Genomic DNA, 20,037 nt, shown 5'->3' with positions numbered 1-20,037 from the left:
CCTCAGAGGGAAGAAGTTCTTCCTCATGTTCAGACGGAACTTCCTGTGCTTCAGTTTGTGCCCATTGCCCCTTGTCCTGTCACTGGGCACCACTGAAAAGAGCTTGGCCCCATCCTCCTGACACCCACCCTTCAGATATTTGTAAGCATTTATTAGGTCCCCTCGCAGCCTTCTCTTCTTCAGGCTGAACAAGCCCAGCTCCCTCAGCCTCTCCTCGTAGGGGAGATGTTCCAGTCCCCTCATCATCCTTGTAGCCCTCTGCTGGACTCTCTCCAGTAGCTCTTCATCTTTCTTGAACTGGGGAGCCCAGAACTGGACAGAGTACTCCAGATGAGGCCTCACCAGGGCAGTGTAGAGGGGCAGGAGAACCTCCCTCGTCCTGCTGGCCACACTCTTCTTGATGCACCCCAGGATCCCATTGGCTTTCTTGGCAGCCAGGGCACACTGCTGGCTCATGGTTAACCTGTCGTCCACCAGGACACCCAGGTCCCTCTCCACAGAGCTGCACTCCAGCCGGTCCACCCCAAGCCTGTACTGGTGCATGGGGTTGTTCCTCCCCAGGTGCAGGACCCTGCACTTCCCCTTGTTGAACCTCATCAGGTTCCTGTCTGCCCAGCTTTCCAGCCTATCCAGGTCACGCTGAATGGCAGCACAGCCTTCTGGTGTGTCTACCACACCTCCCAGTTTGGTGTCATCAGCAAACTTGCTGAGGGTACATTCTAACTCTTCATCCAGGTCGTTGATGAAGAAGTTAAACAAGACTGGGCCCAGTACTGACCCCTGGGGGACACCACTTGTTACCAGCCTCCAACTAGACTCAGCACCGCTGATGACAACCCTCTGAGTTCTGCCATTCAGCCAGTTCTCTATCCACTTCACCGACCACTCATCCAGCCCACACTTCCTGAGCTTCCCTAGGAGGATATCATGGGAGACTGTGTCGAAAGCCTTGCTGAAGTTGAGGTAGACAACATCCACGGCTCTCCCTTCGTCTACCCAGCCAGTCATGTCATCGTAGAAAGCTATTAGATTGGTCAGGCATGATTTTCCCTTGGTGAATCCATGCTGACTACTCCTGATAACCTTCTTTTCTTCCACTTGCTTGATGATGGCCTCCAGGATAAGCTGCTCCATCACCTTTCCCGGGATGGAGGTGAGGCTGACCGGCCTGTAGTTCCCTGGGTCCTCCTTCTTGCCCTTTTTGAAGATTGGAGTGACATTGGCCTTTCTCCAGTCCTCGGGCACCTCTCCTGTCCTCCAGGACCTCTCAAAGATGATGGAGAGTGGCTCAGCAATGACATCCGCCAGCTCCCTCAGCACTCGTGGGTGCATTCCATCGGGGCCCATGGATTTGTGGACGTCCAGATCGCTTAAGCGATCCCTCACACAGTCCTCCTCGACCAAGGGAAAGTCATCCTCTCTGTAGGCTTCTTCTCTTACCTCCGGGGCCTGGGATTCCTGAGGGCCAGTCTTAGCACTGAAGACTGAAGCAAAGAAGGCATTCAGTAGTTCAGTAAGTCTCATCAGGAAACTCTAACCCCAGAGTGTTAGGGAGAGTGTGGTATTTCTGAATGAAAACTGAGAATAGGTGGGAGGAACATGAATTTGGATGTGAGAACCGGAGGAGGCCAGAAGCCAGGTAGTGTGGGAAGGGGCTGGGGTGGACTTCTGATATTAGGGGATGCCTTGGTACAGTTATGGGGACTAGGACTAGCCAAATAAAGAGACAGCATTTTTGAGGTCTGCTGGGAACCATGATGAGAATCTAGACTGGGGAAGAGATGGGTCTAGCCCTGAGTTTGTGCAGATGAGGTGAAACAGAAATAGCCACCACGTCTGAAGGCATCAATGAGCGACGAAGTCCCTGAGCCTGCAGCCCATACCTTCCATTGTCTCTTTATTCCTTGTCTGTCAGTTGTATGAAATGCATTGGCAAAATATGCAACTCATCCCATTTCCTGCGGATTCAAGTAGAGGACACCAACCTACTACTGCTGTCAGTAACTTGATTAAAACAAGAGGTCTATGTGGTGGATCTAACAGTTCCAAGCAGTCATGCTGAGGAACCATGTGAGTGTTCATATGTTGCAGCAGAATAAAATTTTTCTTTAAACCTAGGAAACACAAAATGCTCCTAAGACTATGAAGGCTGCCAAGTCAAGAATTTGGAATGGGAAATTCTGGAATTAAAGTTGTGTATGCAAAATTAACTGAATTAATTGCATGACAGTATCAGTGTTGCTTGTTGTTTACTAACTTTTTCATGCTCAACTTTGCAACCTTAATAATTCTGTTTAAGATTGCTTTGTGTGTGCAATAAACATACAACTTAAGCAGGAGGGAAACCTCTGTTCCCTGGCCTCAGTCTAATTGATATGAAAATCTAACTGTCTGGCACTGGGTTTAATAACTCTGCAATTGCAGCACTTTGCTAAATCAAGGCCCACCCTTCCTGATAAAACCATTTTTAAACAGTGGTAGTTAAAAGGCATCAGGTGAAAACTTACTGAGATGAAAGCAAAGATAGAATGAATAGGAACCCTTCTTTTCTTCCAGAAAACCTCACCTCAATAAAGCTTTTTTTTTTGTTTTAGAATATTTTTTCTTTTTTGTATTTAAAACATTATATTTAAAAGCAAATCACTCCACCACCTTCTGAGTTTCAGGGAGACCTTCTGAATCTGCAAGGATACAAAACATTTATTACCATACATTTAGAGCAAAGAATTTCTATTTGAACCTTGCTAAAGTTTGCTGTGCTAGCAGTTCCCAATTCATTGCCTGGAAGTTGTGTGGGGTTTTTTGTGTAGTTGTGCTTGAGATAAAGGATCAATGCCCACCCATAATTTTTTTTTAATGAAAAAAACACCCATAAATGAATGATCATGTGTGATGGCCACTTGCCAAAATCCCTGCACAGCTTGATGCCATTTCTCTCTGTGGTGGCGTGTGCACCCTGTTAGGTGGGATTGCCAAGCAAAAGGATGTGCTGCTGGACCAGGATGGGACGGAGGAAAGGGAGGACAGTACCTTCTGGAGAATGAGACGGGGAATGTTCCAGGAGCCAAAAGTAATTTGTTACATTTCTGAGGGCTGGAAGGCAGCTTGGGTGGTGGGCCATTGTGGTACTTCATAGCCACCACTTGCACTGGGAGCTCAGAAATACACTGTGCTTCGAGCATGTACAACCTTTCTTTCTGTCCTCAATGTACTGTGTGGGTTTAAGTGCACCATCAGTCAGGATAATAACCTCCTGATATATATGAAGAGCTAGGAATATGGGCCTACCTTCTCCTTTCACTGGGACTTTATTGGAAAACCATGCTTGCTTTTACCAACGTTAAAAAAAAAAGACATGTAGGTGTAATTAATCAATACTTAGGCTATAAAAAGGTGGATGCTCCTTCTCCTTGCTACACACCTGAGAATAAGTCCACTGCAACCCAGCCTTAATGATCTACACTTTAGTCAGATGCTTGTCAGAATGTATGACTGCATTCTTGTGGGAGAATAACCCCTCCACCTTTTATCTGAAATAGCATCAAGTTCAAAAGAGGATGTTGTTGAGTCAGTGCCTGGGACCTAGAAGGTTTGGAATTTTTTTTTATGAGATGGGGAAAAGACAAAAAAAAGTAGAAGCAGGATTTGAAGTACTGTCTAGTGCCTTTGGTGCCTGACCTTGCTCATTAATCTCTGCTTTGAAAGGGCTTGGAAAATTACATTACCCTATACCATCAGTCCTCACTCAATAAATACAGACACTGAAGTCAGGGACAAGAAATCCCATAGAGCTTTGGTATTGACTTGTTAGAATTCCAGGCTTTAGCCTCACAATACAGTAACTGTCTATAAGTGATGAACAAGCTGGTGAGAAGGACGCCTTGCCCTTCTGGATTAATTCCCCACTCTTTTAGAGAATCTGTTCATTGCCATTTTTTACTCCCTTATGCCAAACAGTAAATTGTCCTATGTGCCAGTAAGGTCTTTTCTATTACTCTGTGAAAGGAAATTTGTGGAAGAGCAGAGCTATGCTCACGTTCTGTCTCAGAGCCAATAGTCATATTAACCTTAGCATCAGTTCCTGCAGTAGGGGAGGGGAAAGAAAAAAAGATGATGACAAGGGTGTATGGGGGCTTTGTATTTTTTCCATAAGAAATGATGAAGCAGTAACTTGTGTGCTTTGGCATTTAAAGAACATGTGCATACACTTGTCCTGGAAAATCAGAATTCTCTATGGAGTGCACATCAGCTAAGATTTCAGTGCAGAAGCCATGTCTCCTCCTTACCCACAGGTGTTGCACAGGACCCGGGGAGGAAGGAGGGGAGCTTTGTGTTGGGGAGCTGTACTAGATGATGGTGACAATGTTTTTTTGTGCACTTTGTGCAGACTGTAATCTCATATCAAATGGGGCCTTCCTTGGCTTGGATCAGCTATGAGAAGTACAGCTAGCAATACCTTTTAAAAGGTATTTGTCTTGTCCGGCACATCCAATGCATCTGACTCACCCATTTTATTTCTTCTCCTTTATGTAGTCTCAGTCCTGCAGTCAAGTAACGGCTACCTTTGACATATGCGAGGTGCATCAAGGTTCCTTTGAGCATCTCCACTCTTCAGCAGAACCACAGCAGCCATCACCTAGCTCATTATTAGCTAGATAGCAGAGCAGAGATGTGGCGTTTGCAGTAGCTTGTAAATTCAATTATGGTTCTCACAGCAACTGTCATTTGGCTGCTTGTTCATATGAAGCATTTGATATTGCTTGTCATAGTGTTAACAGTAATCCCTTATTAGGGAAATATAAGAAGTCTTACTGATGTACAATTAAAAAAAAAAGGCTTTTGAGCATGAAATAGCATGCAGACACACATGCACGTACAAAAATTCACTATGCTTGAAATAAATTGAAAGGATAGAAAGAGGTGCTGATATAGGTATTTTTTGTCTGTTCAATGATATATCTATAAAAAGAGAAGCGTATGCAGACTGTTCAGTCAGCTCCTGAGGGAACATGAGAGGATCCAGATCAGATACACAACTGGCAGCTTCACTGGCAATCTCTGCAGAGGGAACAAATGTTCATTTTGACCCTCTGCTGAAGGTGAGCTGTTCTCTCCTTGCTAGCATTGGGATGGAAGCACACAGATGGACTAGTGTGAGAAGGTTTGCCTCTCTCTATTTTATTTTCTTGGTTCCTGGAGCAAATTAGATTTCTTAGCTGCTACAGTTTATGTAGTACCTTTCATGAGGGCTAAATAATTTATTTGAGGAGAAAGAATTTTACATGAAATAGCAGAGAAGTGTGTTCATATGAAATTCTACAACATGTAGTTCAGGTGCCACTCAGGGAATATTACTCATTTGGTTAAGTATCAATATCTACGTCTGAACTAGTCACTCTGAGCTCCTTTTGTAGCTATTAGAGAACTAGCCACTATAAGAAGGGGATTCAAGGGTGAGATTCGTGCTATGCTAAAGTATCTGCCTAAAGTAGGTCAGATGAATTGCACCCTTGAAATGCCTATTTTTTCTCCATTGGTTTCCTTCTAAAGGGAACTTCTGATGAGCTCTGATGTAAACACCTGCAAGGTTTGGGTTTCTTTGTTTTTGATTTTTTTTAACGATTGGACTGGATGGTCTTAAAGATCTTTTCCAACCTAAATGATTCTATGATTCTAAGTTAGATTAGGTGGATTTTTCTCAGGAATTGGATGGAGCTTTTTACTTAGAATCCAGTTTTTGCGTGTTCGGCCTAATGAGCTTTTGCACAACATGTAACGTGGCTTTCCAAATGGCTGTTGGGCAAGACAGCCTGGAATAGACTCACAGCACTCCCCAGCATATAATTCCTTGTCATGCTCTTTCAGAGCCATATTGCCACAAGATCTTAATTTGTCTCCCCCTTACTGCTATTTCAGTGCTACCATGCATTCTCCTGAGGTGCCCCTGTCTTCCTAAGAAAGTCAAGCAAACCAGCCTGCAGGGGAAATAAACATATAATGTGTCTTTTTATGTTCAACAGAGACATGGTAAACTCAAAGTAATGATTCTGTTCAGATAACAGCCCAAGCAAAAGAAATCAGTGGAAATTTCCTAGAACCCTCCTGCAACAGAATTTCTTTGCTTTCTGATGGAAGACTACAGCTGAGTAACTGCTTTCAGGAGTCAGAGACACCAAAATTCTATGCCTTTTGTGAGAGAATTTCACTCATGCAGTAAGATTACTGGCCAGCCTGCATCAGTCCAGCAGTGCATCTGGTTGCACTTGCGGATGCTGGAGCAGAAGTTACAAAGCCAGTTGATGCAGGAGCATGTATGATCTCCTGGCAGGCCAAGCCTTATAGTGAATTGATGTCTAACAGTATGCTGGTCTTTGCTCAGACTGTGACTGAACTGCCTTGGAGCTGCTCCAGAAGCCTTGGGGTTTGTACCCGTCACATCTCTGGGGCTCTACTGATGGGATGCGTTTGGTTTTCTGGAGGGCTGACAAATTTTCTTTTGCCAAATATATTCCCAAAAGAACCTCTTAGAGCATGATTGTTCAATGCAGTCTGTGGGCTGAATCAGGTACCCCGTGACAATTTTGTTCTGTCTCCAAAGGACTACAGATGCTTCTTTGGGCATTTTTAACCTTACGAGCTCTATTTCTATCTGCAAGACTTTGAGAATGGCCCAATTGCTCCACAAGCCACCCCCAAGCTGGCATGTAGTGCAAGATATGAAAAAACACACTGTACATACCTGTGTTAAAGCAGTAGCTTTTTCATGGTGGGATTGTGCCGAAGTATTACCTACACGGAACAGTACCCATGTTTGTGCGAATAAAAGTTGCAGTGTTTGGGCATAATTTAAGATTTTTTTGTTTCATTTAATCTATGCAGTAAAGTAAATGCTTCTCACATGTAATCTTTTTTACAGGATATTTTTGATACCATTTGATAAGGCATAGGAGATACTGGAATGACTCCTTTGCTTAAGAGTTCAGTGTTGAATGGCAAAGCTCCATTCCTGTACCTTATACTGTCCACTGCCGAGTGTGTGGTTAAATACTTTGTAATTAAAACCTGGTGATGGATTTTACAAGAGGAGATCTTCTCACTATGATTTTCTAAGCTCTCATGTAACAGTTTTTATTAAAGTTACTGTGAAAACTTAAAATAGCCTGTCTCATTAGTTGCTAACAGAGATCTGCCTTTATACAATGACACCTAGAAACTGCCCTTATATTCCACTTTGAAGATCAGCAGGGCAAAATCTCACTTTTAATTTTCTTCATTTTGTGTGTGAAGAGAAACACCGCCTGACTCCATACCACAGCTCTTTTGATTGACTCCCTTCCTTTTTCTGGTTGACAGGTTTTCCTCTGTAACCTATGCCATCTTCCCCAGCTCATCTCCCTTTGGCAGTGCATGAATTGGAGCCCCCCTTTCTGCTATGTCTGTGGCATGTTGTGATCACTGCCATTTCTCTGAGCTTATTCCCCAGCTACTCTCCTAAACTGGAAAGCGGGACTGGGGGGAAGAAGCGTTCCTGGGAAGTGAGGCCGTCATGCAACACACGAGGGAGGCAGTACCATGTTGGAAGGCAAATGCCCCTCTTTCTCATTTTCCTTGCAAGCTCTCTCAGGTACTCTTGGTCATCAGACAATTAATAGCAAGTGCCAGCTCATTCTGAGTCAGTTCCCTAGTGATCCAGAGCTACAGAGTGTTTTGAAGTGCTGGAGGCTACTTCTCTATTAGAAAATAAAACGGGCAAAATGCTTTTCTCTGATGCAAAGTGGTGCGGCATGGCTTGCATCAGTAGGGCTAAACTCTCTTTCCCTCAAAATCCCACGGTGTTCTCATCTACCCTGCCTGCAAGGTAGGGTCCTGGCCGTGCTATGCGACCACGGTAGCCAGGCGGGAACAGTTTCAGCCATGTCAGTGGCTGCGTGGAGCATTACGTGCTCGACAGAAGCTGCAGATGGTGCCTGAGCCATACCGTGGCCTTGGGTAGTGTGCTGGTGTAGCCGTAGCCTAGGACGCAGCCTTGAGGAAGTTCTCCTGTTGTTATTTTAAATTTTATTGCTGAAGACACTTTTGCAAAGGTCAGAATACCGCGGGGCAGCAGAAGGGGGGAGAATTTATTGTTCTGCATTTGTAACCACATTAGGGTTCCCAGCTATGACTTACAGCGCTTGAATGCTACCATAATAGGAAAGTAACTGATCATATATTAATCAAGCAGCTGACTAGCGAGGCAAGAGGGTGGCTTGCTTCATGCACTGCTGAAATGCAGCTCTTTCCACAGCCAAACAGCAGAGCTGTTTAAAGGCACAGTGTTTACTGAGGAAGTGAGAACTGGAAATTGCACAGGAAATTAAAAAACGTATCATAAAAATTTCCATTTAAAACTTGGCGGGGACATTGGGGATCACATGCATACAGCTGCAGAAAGAGACTCCCATAACTTTGGACTGAATTTGTGAGGAATATCATGGCACTCTCGTCTGGAGGAGAGGACTTAGGACTAAGTGTATTATCCCTGCTGGTGGGGCATCTTTCTGCAGCGTGCCAGCACTTGATCCTCAGCACCACTGCGTTTTAGCTCACAGAGGCTTCCATTGCATTTTGCAAGTCAGTCTAGCACTCCTCAGATGCAGTAAGAGATGAGGTTGTACAGCTAAGGTGCCCGTTTTGATTTGCTGTGTTCCTGGTTAAACTTGTTAAAGTTTGGTCTCCACGTGGGGATGTGAATAATTCACAGCCTCTAGTTTAATGCCCAGAATACCTTGTAGGTCCCGATTAACACTTATGTACCTATCTATGCATCAGTTACGAGTTTGTAAGCAATTTTTAAAGTCTGATACATTTAATTATTTTGAAGATGAGGAATGATTGCTTAAATAATATTAACATTTAAAGAAAAACAATATTTGTCTCTATTGATTGTAGAGCAAAATTAATCCATCTGTAGTAGGCTACAGATTAGTTGAAAATAACATTTTTATAAACCGAGTTTTATTACTACTCATTTCTGTTTTATTATGTTACCCCAGTATACATAATTTTGTGGTACTTCGTTTATCTTATGTCAAAAATAATATTGCTGCTCTCCAACATTATTACAATTAGGGAAAAAAAGATTAATCAGACACTTCAAAAGCCTCATCCTGAAATAACATTTTTAAATTTATAGAAGATCAACCTCTATTTTCTACAGCAAAACTAATTTTTCAAATTTGAGATAACAACACTGCATTACAACAGTAAAGGTCAATTTGAAGAAGAAAGGATTCTGGTTGCCTAATGAAGTTTTCTTCTTTATACCAAACTGTAGTTTACAGTTGAATTGAAAGATGTTAATTCTTTTCTGGCTTGTTTTGAGTGATATTAAGGGGCTAGTTGGTGTGATTCAGATAAAAATAGCTGTTACGTTTAATCTGATCACTCATGATAACCTTTATTTCCCTTCACACTGTGCTTTTGAAGTCACAGGAGACTGCTGAGCTCCAGGGTTTGCTGTTCAGTTTCATAGATGATTGCTGTGTGGACATTACACTTCTCCAGCACCTACCACCTTCAGATAACTGACCATGGAAAATGAACACGCTTGTATAAACCCATAACCTCCCCCACTGTCAAGTGCCTACCTACTGACACTCAAACAGAACAGGCAGCCTTTGACTTGGGAAGGTGGCTCTTGAATGTCTGAATTCATTATGGAGTGAAGAAACAAGAACAAATTTAGTGATGTAGTCCCTGTCACAAAATGAGTAACTCACCCTGTAGCATTTTTAATGAGTAGGAAAAAAAATTATTGTGTTATTAGAGAAAATTTCTGTCCTTAAAAATGGAGTAGCTGAACATTTGAATTGGATTGTGCATAAAACAGTTAGATAATGATACCCCATTGTGTAGATATGGATAGGAAGGGGAAGAAGACAGAATTTCTGTCTTGCATAGTCCCATGATCGCTGCTCAGAGGACTGAAGGGATTGTGCCTCTTGTGGCTGAGGAGGTTATAGGGCCACAAGACTGTCACACTGATGTAGTTCTACGGAGGCCTGATACTGCGTTAGCATTATGCTAGCTTGTTGGTAAAGCAAGTAATTACAAGGCTCCCAGGGATTCACGTCTTTTGCAAATGACCTGAAACTGGAGATTAGCCAGTAATATCACAAGAACCAATGACTTTAAATTATTGCATCAACCTAGGAAAGTTATACCAAAATTTCGTGGAGTTTTGTGTTGTGACATCAGGGACATACATGTGAAAAAAGCAATCTCTGAGAGGTTCGTGCCTACACGCTGACTCAGGAGGCAGACAGAGCTAACAGAAAGGCAAATAATAGCCTGATGCAGAAAGGTCATTCTAGACAACGGAAACGTTGCATCACACCAGCAGTATCATGGAGTCTGTCCCTCAAAATGCATAGATATTGTGCTAATGAGCTCTCAGCCCACTGTGCTATCACAGGCTCCTCATATAAATAATTCTCTTTGGATCATCCCATCGCTGGAGGGGTGCTGAGGCAAAGTTCTCACAGTAGCCTGTCTCCCCAGACCACGGCTGTAAGCCGTATACTCTAAGCTAGTGCGGTCACAAAACCAGTGCAATGCTCAAGGGTCTGGGAGATGTTTGTTCCTGATACCACAGAGAGTGACAAACTGTAGTTGCTGGGCTGACAAGCCTCAGAGAGGCCTCTACTTGGCATTTTATTCAACAAAAGAAAAGGCTAGGACGTAAACAAAAGGAGGCGAGATCAGATGAAGGCTCTCATCTGTGTGGCAATACTACTTCCTTTCTTCTCTTCGGCTTGGACAACTTCCGTTCCCCCAACATTTCCATCTTTTTAGCCACCTTGTGAAGTGAGGGTCTGCTGGGGAGCAGCAGGGTGACCAAAATAAAGGCTCAGAGCCAGCCTGCTGGGTAATGTGACCCTGGCAACTGACCGGAGAGATTTTATTGTTAAGAAGTAGACTGTCTCCTTTCTTCAGCCATAAGGTCAGTTATGGTGTTATTTTTCCTCATCTTGCACAGAAGGACAAGGCTAGACTGACTCCCTTAGAAGAACGTGAGACCCTGTCTTTCACTTCCTCACCCCTCAGTTGAATATAGAAGGGTAAGAATAGTCACATCAACTCTTGGCTTTGAAAACTGGTACTCATAAGGAGTTAAATCTGACCTCCATACACCTAAGCACCCATGTGTTTTCTCTAGATGGCTGGTTGCGTTGTGAAGTCTAGTCAGATAAAATGCCTCTTCCCGTCACATAAAGATAATGCTCCACATGAATGTCAACATCCGTGAGATTCTTGCCCATTTTGGTCCTCTTTAATTAGGGGCTGTTCTCCCTCATTGGACAGACTGGTGTAATAGCTTGGGATCGGAGTAGCATAAAGATTGTCACAGCTTGAATGATCTTTTGAGCCGTGGGAGGTAATGATCCTGTCTGAGGCAAAATACCGCTTCCAGCATGTTACGGGGCACTGTGGTTCTGTCCCACACTTCATTTATTCTGTCTCCAAACGCTGCAGTTTAGCCCCTGAAAAATGCAGTATATTTATGAGTGCATTCCATCTTCACTACAGTCCTGTAATTCCTGTTGGATGTGGGCTGGGTGAGTAGGGGTGGAGGACAACACTGGAAACGTGAAATGCCAGTTAGAGGCCCCAGCCCATGCAATTTTTCGTGCTGACTATTTTTCCAGAAGGTGACAAGCAATCTCTGTTTCATCTGGAGGATGGACAAATTCTGAGAACAAAGAGTGAGTCCTCTTTTCCCTAAAGTCCATGCCACCAGCTTTTGCTCTTCCATGAACACTTTTAGGAAAGACTACTCTGTTTAGTAATCTAAACAGAGGACTGTTCAAAGGTCACAGAAGATTGCTTTAGGCTTTTGGCCCATGTGGAATAAGCAGTGTTTTCTTTTTCCAGTGTTGTCACAATTCATTTTACTTTATAGTTGAAAAGTAAATGAAAGAAATAGCTGAAGGCATATCTATGAATAATTACACTTGCACCACATTTTTTGAGAGTTTTCTGGGTAGATTTGTGTGTAAGGTTTGATTGTTTTCCTTGTTACAGGCAGTTTCATTATACATCCAGTGTTTGCTCTGGATTATGAGGCACTGTAGCAGATTACGGAGACTGCATTCTAATGTTTCATCTGGAAATCGAATAAATACATATTTTTCAATTGCAGCAATGTGAAATGAGCTTTCAGGATGTTAGATCTGGAAAACAGCTAATTAGATGCCATTTCAGGCTCTCGTGCAGGGATGACTGTTGAATACACTGAAGTAGAATCTGAACCCTGCAAGTTGTCCCAGTGTTTGGTCCTGCAAAGTAGTCTGTAGCACCAAACTGATGCTGGGGCATGAGGTGTTCCTTCTGATGGTGGGACTCAAGCAGTTGATATGCTCCAAGGAGTTCGTTCCACCACAACTCTGATTTGCCTAAATTGACACATGGCTGGAGTCAGTCAACATTAAACAAGTGATTTGAAAAACTCATTAGATACTAGACTTTTCTTACAGCCAAGCTGTGACTGTTGGCGTGGGATTGTTCTGTTCCCCTCCCTTGTTGGCGGTGATCAGAACCCAGCAGGGACACATACTGACTGCCTTGACTTGTCATGGCATGTTCAGAAGAAGAGTGGGAGTCACCATCTAGGAGAGGGTATTTGGACTACGTATGAAGCAATGTTTCAGGGAAAGCCTTGAAATAGCTGAGTGTAGTCAGAAAGGTTAGGGGGTTTATTTTTTATGGTGCTGATGAAACCAAATCCCCTCAGAAAGCGGAAAGTGCAGGTCAGTACTTATCAACTCTTTTTGATTTCTGAATCCCTCAAAATCACAACTAGCTTGTGAATTGAAGTCTACTGCCAACACTCTCGCTCCTCCTAGGTTTCTCATGTGTGCCTGTGGAAGCAGGCCAGGGATCCTCAAATATCTGTGTGGAAGAAATCTGCACGTAGTCAAGAAAGCATAGATATCCACAAAACTCTGTGTGTGTGACTGAGGATGGGGAGGGAATCCAGATCTACCTTTATTGCTATGTAAAGGTAGCTTAGAAAAAGGTGGCTTGTTATCAGACAGAATGTTTGGCCTCCACTGGTAAGAATGAAAAAAGCAAGTCCAAGACTCTGCAAGAGCATATGTATGCTCTGGCCTGCTGAGAGTGAAAATTTCCCAAGTTTTCAGATCACTTCCAAGCTAGTGATCTCTTGTGAAGGAAATCTAGGAGTAGGAGACAATGAACAAAAGAGGGAAATTTCTATGGACTTGCTTTCAGTTCTCTGCATGAATTTTATCATTTGAACATTTGAACTTAAGAGCCTGCATGTTTGAGATATATTAACCACTACTGATTGGTAAAAGCTAGGGTGGCATAAGTGCGTATATAGTGGCAAGGGTGCAAAAAGGCTTCCAGTCGCTCATATTGGTGCAGTGAGGTCATCTCTAGTCTGTGCAGATCCCAAGCTCAGGCTGGGTTTTCTCTGTAGTTAAGTGGGTCAATTCTTCATTCAGGCTCTTGACTCTTAACTAACCAGTAAAACAAAAACAGTGCAGTTAGTGGAATGTGATATATTTTAAATCGTTAGGCTACTTTTAGTAAAGCAACTCAGGATAAAAGCTAAAATCTTTTTCTCTTAGCATGGACAAAGCCAAAGAAGGCACACTGCTTCGTTCTCTCTCCAGACTGACAATCCAAAAGTATCTGTGTTGTGACAGACATCAATAGAAAATGTTCTGGGGATAAGTCCAAGAAAATCTATTCCCAAAATTTAGAAAATACCCCATCCAACTCTTTTCAGTTTAACTTAACACTCTTTAAGCAAAAATGTCTGTGTCAATCTCTATATATTCATATACATTGTCTGTATATTCAAATGCAGATATACCATACATGTATATAGAAAAAGAACGACAAAGATTGGTATAGGGAGAAAGAAAACAGGTATGTCATAAACATTAGATATATATGATATACATGATGGTATTATAATGTACATTACGCATATATGTGTAATCATTATATATATATTTCTATACCAACTGTAAGCTGACATTTAATTTCTTCATTACCCATAAAAATGTCTTGGCCCCTTTTGAAGACTTCTCATTTCTTAATCTACAAGTCTAAATCATGGCTGAAAGCTTCTCATCCTACTATTTCTCCTTAGCAATGGGAAAAAGAGAAATACAGAAAGAGTTCACAAGGAATTTTGGTTTGATTTCAATGAGAATGGGTCAAAAAATAAAAGGAAGTCAGATCTTAAAATATAGTAAATTATCGTAGATCTTCAGGTATAGTAAAATGTTGTACTACAATCAGTTTTAAGGCAGTGATGATGATTCATATGAAACAAACATTAGCTGACCTGGCCTGGAAATTCTAGTGAAAAGTTGTACTAAATTATGGAGTTTTTAAAGTCTCTAAAGTCTTAATGTAAGATTGCTGAGTCACTACTGCAAGTTAACATACCGCTAAGACTTTGCTGTTATAAGAAATGAGTTTTACAAGCCAGATTTCATCAAGAGGTATGAAACCAATTGTGCCTACTCATTCAGCCATCTAGCTTTCCCTATTGACACTTCCAAGGGACAGTAATTTATATACAGAAAAGCTAAAACTGATGCATAAACTACACTTCTGTTTTCTACTGTTAATACTGGCAGCTGTGTCTAGTGAGTGGCTAGGGAGGAAGCTAAAACTCAGAATGCAACAACAAAAACGAAAATCATAAAACAATACATTAGTCTCATCAATGTCAAAGCTGATTAAATGCTTGTTACATTACTGGTATAAACATTTTGATAAAATATTTTTCCATAAGAAACAAGACTCTTTCTCTGTAAGTAATACTCTTCTCTTTAGAAGAAGTTAATAGGACACTATTAATAGAGGAGAGATTCTGACATATGGACAAGTGTAACAGTTTTTATTTTCTAATTACTGATATCACAAAGTGGTTGCTGTTAGAGCTAGCTGATCAGGCTACTGACTTTTTTTCACTCAAAAATGTCAAATGAAAAGTCTGTATTTGCATGTTCTGACTGAAAATTCTTACTTTTTGCAGGATGATTTAAAGTCCTTCTTTGGTTTGCTTCCATATAAAATGTTGTGATTTCTTGTCTTAGTTCCCTTTAACCCATAAATACCAAATCAAAACCAACACCCCACAATACCAACTAAATGGTGCTAACTCATTATGAAAATGGTAATTCCTTTTGAAATTTGGTTTAAAAAATAATCTCCATTTCTCTGGTGTGTACACAGAAATGTGGAGGAGATGGTATCTGGCAATAGGAAAATTTTCAGAAAGCGTTTTTGTGTTATTAGTTTAGGAACGGGTATAGATATTTCTATTTCTTTAACAAGCTACTCTAAGTTTCAGTATATAACAGGGCTTTAATGGGAGAGTTCAGTTTTCTCTTTGGCTGTGTCAACAGCTTATGAACATAAGGAAGTCAACTGCCGACCTTTACCTCCCCTTCCCCATGAAAAATAATGCAATAATTGTGTTTCTATACTTAAGGTGGTGGTGTTGCTTGAATAGTAAAACAAACCATGCAGATTCTTGGATTTAATGGCTGTGGAAGTGTGATGTAATATTAGTATGATTCATTTTGTTCCATAAAGTCATAGGTTTGATGAAGTAACTTTTCGTTATGGTATGCTCTCAAGCTATTCTTCCTTTCCAGACTTTCTCTTTCTTCTTACATTTTCATCTTTGTTCTTAAATATTCTTTTAAATGAAACAAAATGTTAAGGGAAGATTTATTTTACATTAATATAGCTACGTTTATTTGGTTATTGTAGTTAAAATAAAATCAGTATGCCCAGGCTAGAGTGGATTCTAGTAGTGGAAAATGGACACAAAAATTGAGTTCTGAGTAAGAGCAAGAAATAAAAGCAAGAAATACTGCAAAACTCAGGCTAAAATCATGAAATGGCGTTCCTGTTTTCTAGTGGGAAGAAGAGAGAGTGGAGAATAAGTTTCTTTTCATTTTCATAATACATTGAAAGTGTTTCTCTTGATTTGCATTAACAGTACTTGGGGATAAGCATCCTGGAGGTATTAATCTCCAGAATAAAAAGCAAAGTGGTTCAAAATGGGTGAATTCCCACAGCTGTTTTAAGTAGAGCTGTCTGCAGACTCCTGGCATGACGTTCACTGGAGGACTGGGATACAACAATTATAAAAGTGAGTTTAACAAGCAGGTTTTTAGAGAAGAGAAACTCATTGGTATGACGAGGTTAGTGGAGTGAATGTGTGATCTCACTTTCCTGGTCCAGGCAGATTAGGGTTATCTTTGCAAAGGGGGCAGGATTTTTCCCAGGGCTGCACTTCTAACATGTAGGAGGATGAAGCGAAATTCAGCAAAGTCAGCTGGATTGTCCACGTGGAGACCGAATGCAACTGAACCAAAAGCTGAGGTCTGGGAATAAAGGGAAGGCAAAGAGCCAAGGATGAAGGCTGAAAGGCAACAACAGAGCCTGGAGAGAAGTGGGAGAAGCAGAACAGTGGCAGAGAGATTGAACATAAATGCTTCAAAGGGGAAGAGTGGTACGTGTTGAAAGGGATGAGGCAGGAAACAAGTGAAAAGGATGGATATTTGCCTTACGAAGTAACATCTCTTCCTCTAATGCAGGAGGTGGGATGACAGGAGCAGGGTCTTAATCTTTACTTTAAAATATTTTAAGGTGCCTTTATTTTAGAGTTAACATGGAGATGTAACTTCTGCCTGCTGAGAGGCACAGGAGGGTCCATCTGCCCCTCATGGTTAGCTCCCTGGGCAGGAGAGGACTTGCTTAGATGCCAGGCTGATGCTTGGTGACTGCCGACGGGCTGTCACAGACTCTGTTGTTTGGAGGGGGGTGTAGGGGTGGTCAGGTGTGTTTGCCGAAACCAGCGACCCGCATTCTTTTCTGAATATGCTCCCCATTGTCACGGCTGTGTCTGTGGAGCAGAGAGGGACGACGCTTTCCACCTGTGCTGTCCAGCGGTTGTCACTATTTGAAAAAGCTGTTGACACTGTGTTTTGTTTTCTTTGGGCAGATGGGCAGAAGAAGGTTCAAGAGGAATTTGACATAGACATGGACGCGCCAGAGACAGAGCGGGCGGCTGTGGCGATACAGTCCCAGTTCAGAAAATTCCAGAAGAAAAAAGCGGGGTCCCAGTCTTAGCAGCTACCTCACAGCTTAAAGCAAAGTAATCCTGAAATGGTTTATCAAGAAAATCAGGAGTAACACAAGGATGCATGTACAGAAATTACCAATATTTAAAACCCCATTGGCAGATAACAAACCATGAGCTTGTGTGTGACTTCATCCCAGGTGTTTCATCCCAGGTGTTTCATGCCCATTATCCTCTGTAACTCACCATTTTACTTGATGTTGTAATAAAAAGTTAGGGTGAAGTAATTAAAGTGTCTGCCTTCATCTATCTTTTCATATTAATCCAGCAACCACAGCACTACAAACGAACCGAGCCCAGATGCTTGTTATCCTCTTCACGTAAAGCTTGGAGATGTAACAGCACCGTATGTTACAAGGTTTTTGCTGAGGGATGAGAGCAGGCATCTCAGCCCTACTTACCTCATTTGGAGACTTCCAGCTGCCAGCCAAATGTGACGATAAAATTACTTTCTCATAATGAGCTGAAAGCAAAAAGTTGCAGACAGAAGCTGGCATGAGGGGAAGAGGTGTAGGAAGCAGTGAGCAGTTTATTTTTGTCTTGCAATTATGCCGATAAAGTGGCTTAAGTGGGGAAATTGTCCCTGTCCTTCCTCTTTGCATGATAATGTTTAGAATTACCCAGCTTGGACCAAATTGACTGTTACGGAAAAAAAAATAAAAAATCAGAAACAAAATACAAAGCCCAATTCCAGAAACCTTTGAAATGGTTTTGTTTTTAATTTGTAAAAATAGGAACAGACCATGTAAACTCTCTTTTTGATGCAGCTTGTCACTCTCTACATAATCAGTAACTATTTCTATGCCATCTCTCTCTTTTCATATTATTTTCAGTATTTGATGAGTAAATCGTAACAGGTTCCTGGTATCCATTTTGCACTGTTCTGTATTCAACTTTATATGAGCCCTTTACTTTATCACTGTATTAGCCCTGGTTTTGATTACCAAAAATCAGCCACAACAATGTCTGTCTTAAATTGGGAAGTATTTCTGTTTTCCTACTGTTGTAAAACAGTAACAGACCCGTTTCAGGCTGGATCTAAGTAAGGATCTTGCCTGGCTTCAGACCTGCTCAGGAATTGGCTGCCCATACACTCCGCAAGGAAGGTTTGGAAAAGGTTTAAACAAGTACCTTGTAGTAGGAAAAAGGACCTTTGGGGATTGAGCAAGTGGGACACACTCTACACAGAGCCGTATAAAAAATCCCATCCTCGGCTTCATCGGCAGATTTAGGGGTTCCGGTAGTCATCTTTGGGGAAACCAGAGATAGAAGCGTTTTCTGAAGGGCTGGTGTTTGCATTGATTTTCCAAGAAGGCAGTATGAGCTCCTGGCAGGAGCCTTCTTATCACAGGGCAGAGGACACATATATGGTCAGGACCCTCGTGTAAATGGAAAGCTACAACCAGGGGGTAGGAACAGAGGGAAAGGAAGGATCTCACACTGGTGGCAGCCACCTCCTGTGAGAGCCCACCGTTGCAGCAAAACCGAAAGGGTGCGGACCAGTGCCTGGAAGGATCGCAAAGGGAAGGCCCTCAGCCTTACACAGGTTACACTTACGGTGCTCGGCAACAATTTGGTGAGGTGCCCAAACCTGACGGTGGGTGACAGGAGCTCTGGGACAGTGCTGGGGGCCCTCAGAGATGCTGAGCAGAGGAAGCCTTATTGATCTTCCGGGCGATGTAGAAGGCATGTGCAGAGATGATATGTGAGGTACTTAATAAGCACAGCAAAACTGGGTGGGAATGGACAGGGGTTTTTAGATCTTGGTTTGAGGATAACCACCTAAATACTGCCCCGGCGCTCCCTTAGGCAGCTGTGTCTGGGTCAGGACCTGGCCCTATGCGTGACTCACCCACACATCACCTGCAAAGTCAGAGTTCTCCAAGCTGCAGCTCAGTGCTTTCACTCTAGGAGTGTATTTCAGCAGCACTGTTTCTCTGCATTTAGAATTTCACAAATAAACCTCAGATAACACTGCTGCTGTGCTCCAAGTATGGTTTGTGGAGACCACTGATCCCCCGCTTGTCTTTCATGGAGACTGCTCACCATATAATAATTGCCTTAGCATAATAATTTAAAAATTGTAATGGGTTTGGATTGTGTTGGTGCCATTTTGTTTAGATTAACATACATCTGTAATAAAGGACTGCATTTGTGTTCTGCATTATGTCATTTGAAATGCCATGAGCTCTGTAATGGCTACTTAATTGAATAAAAACTATGGGTAAGCACTAGACTTTTGTATTTGATCTGACATTCCTTGGACTTAAATTTCCTACACAACAGGAATAATCATATGGTTGGGATATAGAGAGAATGATTACATTACTGAAGCACAGCAACAAGGGCTGTTAGTAAATGAATTATGGCTCTTTCAGCAGCAGTGCTTTTCTTTAATGTGAAGTTCAGAGTGCATCTTACAAATATGGTCTTAATATACAGTGAAGCATAGTGAGGAAATAGTGAAATGGCATGAAATTTGGATTAATTGTGGCTGCTCCTGTCAGACAATTTCCTTTTTATCAAAATGTGTTTGCATCGCAGGTTCAGTTCATGTTCCCAGGGAAGGAGAGCTTTCTCACTCCCGAGTCTTGCTTTTCATTGATCCTTTGTTCATATCCAAGGTGGCATTTTTAATTTCCTTTCTTACCACTAACTCATACTTCTCAAAGAGCTGTCTGGATATTGCTAAGGTGAAGAAAGGAGTTTGATTTAACCAGGAACTTCACTAAGATGGGCAAAAGAGGACACTTAAACATTCCAGGTATTATGTGGTCTCTGAACTTCCAGACACTTGCTGAGCTCTGTCGTTAATTGACGCTACCTAGCTGGGAGTAACCAAGTCATGGAAA

The 20,037-nt window shown here is 42.1% G+C and overlaps 1 protein-coding gene across 1 annotated transcript in view; it reads left to right on the top strand.

Moving 5' to 3' along the window:
* PCP4 (Purkinje cell protein 4) overlaps positions 1-19,421 on the top strand; it is a 55,231-nt gene extending 35,810 nt beyond the window's left edge. Inside the window, exon 3 of the mRNA XM_075444787.1 lies at positions 17,048-19,421. Within this exon, the coding sequence (XP_075300902.1) occupies positions 17,048-17,175 (128 nt within the window). The 3' untranslated portion in view covers positions 17,176-19,421. The remainder of the gene's footprint in view (positions 1-17,047) is intronic.
* The last annotated feature ends 616 nt before the right edge of the window (positions 19,422-20,037 follow it).

Source organism: Opisthocomus hoazin, chromosome 1, assembly GCF_030867145.1.
Source record: "Opisthocomus hoazin isolate bOpiHoa1 chromosome 1, bOpiHoa1.hap1, whole genome shotgun sequence".
Classification (NCBI taxonomy): Eukaryota; Metazoa; Chordata; class Aves; order Opisthocomiformes; family Opisthocomidae; genus Opisthocomus; species Opisthocomus hoazin.
This window is presented reverse-complemented; position numbering and strand designations above follow the sequence as displayed.